At 31.2% G+C, this 4,781-nt stretch overlaps 1 protein-coding gene across 1 annotated transcript in view; it reads right to left on the bottom strand.

Moving 5' to 3' along the window:
* Positions 1 to 3,082: 3,082 nt before the first annotated feature.
* LOC21409547 (DNA replication licensing factor MCM4) overlaps positions 3,083 to 4,781 on the bottom strand; it is a 30,431-nt gene continuing 28,732 nt past the window's right edge. The window contains exons 12-18 of the mRNA XM_010097877.2: positions 4,595 to 4,691; positions 4,348 to 4,509; positions 3,947 to 4,027; positions 3,784 to 3,862; positions 3,569 to 3,705; positions 3,432 to 3,485; positions 3,083 to 3,322 (exon numbers count right to left, since the gene is read on the bottom strand). Coding sequence (XP_010096179.2) covers positions 3,248 to 3,322; positions 3,432 to 3,485; positions 3,569 to 3,705; positions 3,784 to 3,862; positions 3,947 to 4,027; positions 4,348 to 4,509; positions 4,595 to 4,691 — 685 coding nt within the window. The 3' untranslated portion in view covers positions 3,083 to 3,247. The remainder of the gene's footprint in view (positions 3,323 to 3,431; positions 3,486 to 3,568; positions 3,706 to 3,783; positions 3,863 to 3,946; positions 4,028 to 4,347; positions 4,510 to 4,594; positions 4,692 to 4,781) is intronic.

Genomic DNA, 4,781 nt, shown 5'->3' with positions numbered 1-4,781 from the left:
ACTTAAGATGAAATTAATATGGATTTTTAAGTGAATAAAGGTCATCTTGCCTACTTTTAGGACTTATATTCTAAGTTTGAAATAGTGATTTTGTACTGTTTAATGTTTATATGTAATGAGATGATATCAAATGATGGTAAAAAGATGTTTAGATGTTATTAATAATATGGTTAGTGACTTATGATCAATATAAATGTTTGGCACGAACTTTTTAAAGAGGTGAGCGCATTAAGAACTCAAGTTGTCATATCACCGTTGAATAAAGTTAGAGGTCAAGTAAATACATCTAACCTACAATATTGATTGTTCAAGATTAAAAGATGTTAGTGTTGATGATTTCTGATCTTTTAAGATGATGATTTTTAATAATCTTATCTTTACCTCATTATTTGATGGAAACATTTTTGATGAAAACCTTTATATATGTTATATTGATGTTATTATTTGGATGTTTTAAAAAGGTGTTGTACACCTTGATGGATGGAGAATGGGATAATGGGGTCCAGTGAATAGTAGCTTTATTCTGTCGTAGTTGATTTAAAACTAACTACCCCATATTTTTTGTGACGCACGTGTTATGACAGCACAACTCCAGAGCCATGCTACAAAAGAATATTTTGAAGTATTATATAAATATTATTTTAAGTATATATTTATTAATTAATAAAAATTATTTCAACTAATGTTATTGATCGATGAAAATGTTTTTGTGAGGATTAGAATGTACTAAGAGTTATGCTTACTAGAGAGTTAAGTATGATGAAGGAGGAACTCGGTGAAGATGTATGTGTAGTGGCGGAAACGAAATATCGGAACGACAACATTATGAATTTTACGATTTATACTTTTATGTAATTATTTATAATTTCCCAGATTTTTAAATTTATGGTTTATTTTATGAATTTCCACAAGCCAAAGATGTTTTGTTAAGCATAAGGTTTTTTTAGTAATGTTGCAACCGTACTTTTATTTTTGGATGAAGTTTATTTTGACTTTTTTTTTTTAAAGTTCAAGCTACTTTTTGTATTATTTTGTTATTTTAGATTTCACAAAGTTTAATTATATCATAAATTATAGATGTTATAAGATGATAACTGTAGTGTCTTGTAAGGTTGTTAGATTTAGGATTGGTAAAAATAATTTACGTAGTAAACATTTTTTTTTACACGAAAAAAATCTTTTAAGAGAGTTTGATAAATATGTGTTATTTTTCAACATCACATAATTTATTCTTGCCGGTCGTCGTTCTCGTTCGTTTCTGACGTCACAGTTCTATTTCGTCGGTGCACTTTCTCTTTTCACGAGCCGGCCTTGTCACCGGATCTAGTCAGATCCGGCCAGATCTGTTCCAATCGCGAATGACGGCGCCGATCTCTTGCGGAAGACCCGCGATCCTTCTCACCACCGCTCTGCTCTCTCCTCTCTGCTGCCACCGTCAGGTTTAATTTCTTCTACTTTTCGTTCTGTTCTTTTTTTTTTCTTGGTTGTTTTCCTGAGAAAATGTTTACTCTTATTTTTTGGGATCATGATCTCCTCCTCTGCTGCCACCGTCAGGTTTAATTTCTTCTACTTTTCGTTCTGTTTTTTTTTCCTTGGTTGTTTTCCTGAGAAAATGTTTACTTGTGTTTTTTGGGATCATGATCACTTAGGCTCCGTTCATTTCGCCGATTCGAGTTTTGCTACAGTAAAAAGCTCTCAGAAACAGTTACATTTAACTTTTTTACTACAGTAAAAAGCTCTCACACAAAGTCACATCTCAACTCGAATCAACGAACTAAACGGGTCCTTAGTGCTTTTGAATGTGATTTAGAGTTCATTAGGTCTAAAGTAGGTCAAAATTTTAGCTGTTGGAAATTTTGATCGATCATAGTTAATCCTTGTGGAAATCTATAGAAGTTGTTTGGACGGAGGGAAAAAGTTCATGTTTATTTTCACAGAAGTTTCAATTACTATTGCTTTTGCTGGAAGGCAAAGATTTTTTTATTTTGTTTTTTTTTTGTTTGTTTGTTTGTTTTTTTTTTTTTTTTTGGGGAAAAAGAATGAAAAAATTATAGGATTGTTCAGTTGCATTTTTAAGTTATGATGATTTGAGTATAAATCTTAAACTGAATTTGAGTTAAAGTTGTAATTTGAGTTTATATTTAGATGTGCACATTTAAGTTATAATTTAAATTGAAAATCTATTTGAGTTTGTGTTTAAATAAGTTAAAATTAAAATTTATATTTAAATAGTATTTTAATAAAAACTCAATGGTGAAAAAAAATTTTAATATAATATATGGATGAAATTTTATTCATTTTTTCGTTGTGAAAACATAAAAAAAAAAACATCTCAATCGAAATTAAAACGAAAAAATTGACCTTTTTAAGAATAAAAAAATATTATTCATTAACTTGAGTTTGAGTTTAAAAACTTAAGTTAAAATGGAAACTTAAACCTTATTCATTTCACCGATTCGAGTTTTCAATTTTAAGTTTCTACAGTAAAAAATTCTCATAAAATGTCACATCTAACTTTTTCTTCTACAATAAAAAACTCTCAAAAAATGTCACATCTCAACTCGAATTGAAAACTCAAATCTACAAAGTAAACGAGACCTTAAATTCAAATTTTAACTCTAAACTCAAGTTAAAACTTAAGTTAAAACTCAAATTTTACAAACGAACATAAACTTAAATAAAGTTATAACTTGAGTTCCAACTTTTTTTGAATTTTACTTTAAAAAAACAAACCCATAATTATTAAAATTGTGATTTAAATATACGTAAATAAATTATAATTTAAATTAAAAATAAAATTTAAATTGTATTTAAATAAAGTGTTAAAATTTATCATTAAGATTTTGTGATAATTTTTATAAAATCTCCTTATAAATAGCATCTAAAAATATGCAATATAAATAAAAATTTATTCCTCTCTTCTCTGAGTTTATTATTAATCTCATTGTAAAGGTTTATTTCAACATTAGTTAATAAATAACCAAAATCAATCAACAATTAATCAAGTTCAATTAACAAATTATATATTTATTGTATAGATTAATTATTGATTGACTCATGTAAACAAAAAAAATCATTTTTATAAAATAAAAAAAGTTAAATAGGTTAAAAAATACCACCCATATATATTTACTGCAAAGTCCGCATAGCAGGCCTTAACGTGTTTTCAGAGAGCATATTTCCTGCTCAAATAACTTAATTGGGCCCAGTTCATCAATTCTTTCCTTCATTTGATTCTCTTCCCATTTTATATTCTTTTTACACAGTCACCATGAAGAGATACCAATCCCTCAGTTGCAAGTGTGGTAACTGCATTTCTCAGCTGCAATAATACCAATAAAACAAAGCCATTAGAATGACCATTCAATCCATTTATTAATTTGTTGTGTGTGTGTGTGTGTGTAGAGAGAGAGAGAGAGAGAGATACTAACATCATTGAGGTGAAATTCAGTGCCAGAGCTCTGCTTCTTCAACTCCTCCAATAACTACAGCAGAAGCAAAGGAGATTACATGTTAGTTTCTTGAGAAAACGAAGGAAAATGAATATTTTACACCTAGTTAGACAAACCTCCAACAAGCGCATTGAGGGTCCTCCTAGCTGCATTTTTTCCATGATCATGTTGCGAGTTGCTGATAACAGACTCTCCCGCCTCATCCTTTCACTGGCCGAAATTCCGGTCGTGATGAGATCCATGTCGATTGTCCCTGGGATTTTTGGAGGATTAAAAGAAACTCATCGGGAGCTATATCACATAAAAGAGTTTGGTGCAGTAGGAAAACTACCGGTGGAGTGATCTGTTGCTGACTGTTGCATTGCAACTTCCAGAAGCCGAAATGCCTCAATTACATCAGACTTCTCGACCTGCATGCATCACAGCATAAGTTCAATTTATACTTGTGTTAGATACAATTTGTGCTACTAAATCCCACGGCAAGATTTACTTACCACTTCTGAAAAACGAATCCGAGCCAAGGCTTCACTAAGACGTATCAAACTTTCAATCTGTCTGGGTGTTGCTGTTATAACCTGTTAAACGATCAAGACAAAGGACATTACGGCAGAAACAAGTAACGGATACCATAAATAATAGTATCTTAATTATGGGGTGGCAACAAGTAGATTGAATCAGATCTTGAAATTGAAAATAAAAAAAAAGAAAAGAACAAATCCAAATCAAGACCAGATTTATCTTTGAGAAATGAAACACCATAAAACACGGTACATCGTGTCTGCCCTGGATTAATAATAGAACGTTTGGTGTTGAATAAAATAAATCAACTTGGCAGAGACATAAAAGGAAGCATTTTGTTTTAACCAGCTAAGCTGAGAAATATTAGTTTTTTTACCTTTTTGCTACTGCCTGGGAAATTCCCTCTCCTCCTCAATTCAACATACCCTCGAGTTAACTCTTCAGCAGCTTCATCAGATAATTGCGGATGAATATGCTTTCTGGCATAGCTTACATAAGCTATCAATGTTGGAAGGTCCAAGACATCCTGCTCTATGCTCTGCAAGCAGACATTGTATTTAGACGTGAAAATACATTCAGAAAGTTTAATCCCACAAGCAAGTTCGCAAACTTTTTCACCGGACCTCAAGATTCTCAAAATGCAACGCAACAATATGCTTGGCAAGACGCCTGTCGGTATGCTCATCAGCCTTGTCAAGAATTAAGTAGATCAGATCAAACCTGAGATCAAATACCAAAGAGAAGTCGAGATCATTAACATTTCTACAACTCAATAGTGTTAAAAACCAATAATTTACACCCACCCACCCC

Source organism: Morus notabilis, unplaced genomic scaffold, assembly GCF_000414095.1.
Source record: "Morus notabilis unplaced genomic scaffold, ASM41409v2 Scaffold115, whole genome shotgun sequence".
Taxonomy (NCBI): domain Eukaryota; kingdom Viridiplantae; phylum Streptophyta; class Magnoliopsida; order Rosales; family Moraceae; genus Morus; species Morus notabilis.
This window is presented reverse-complemented; position numbering and strand designations above follow the sequence as displayed.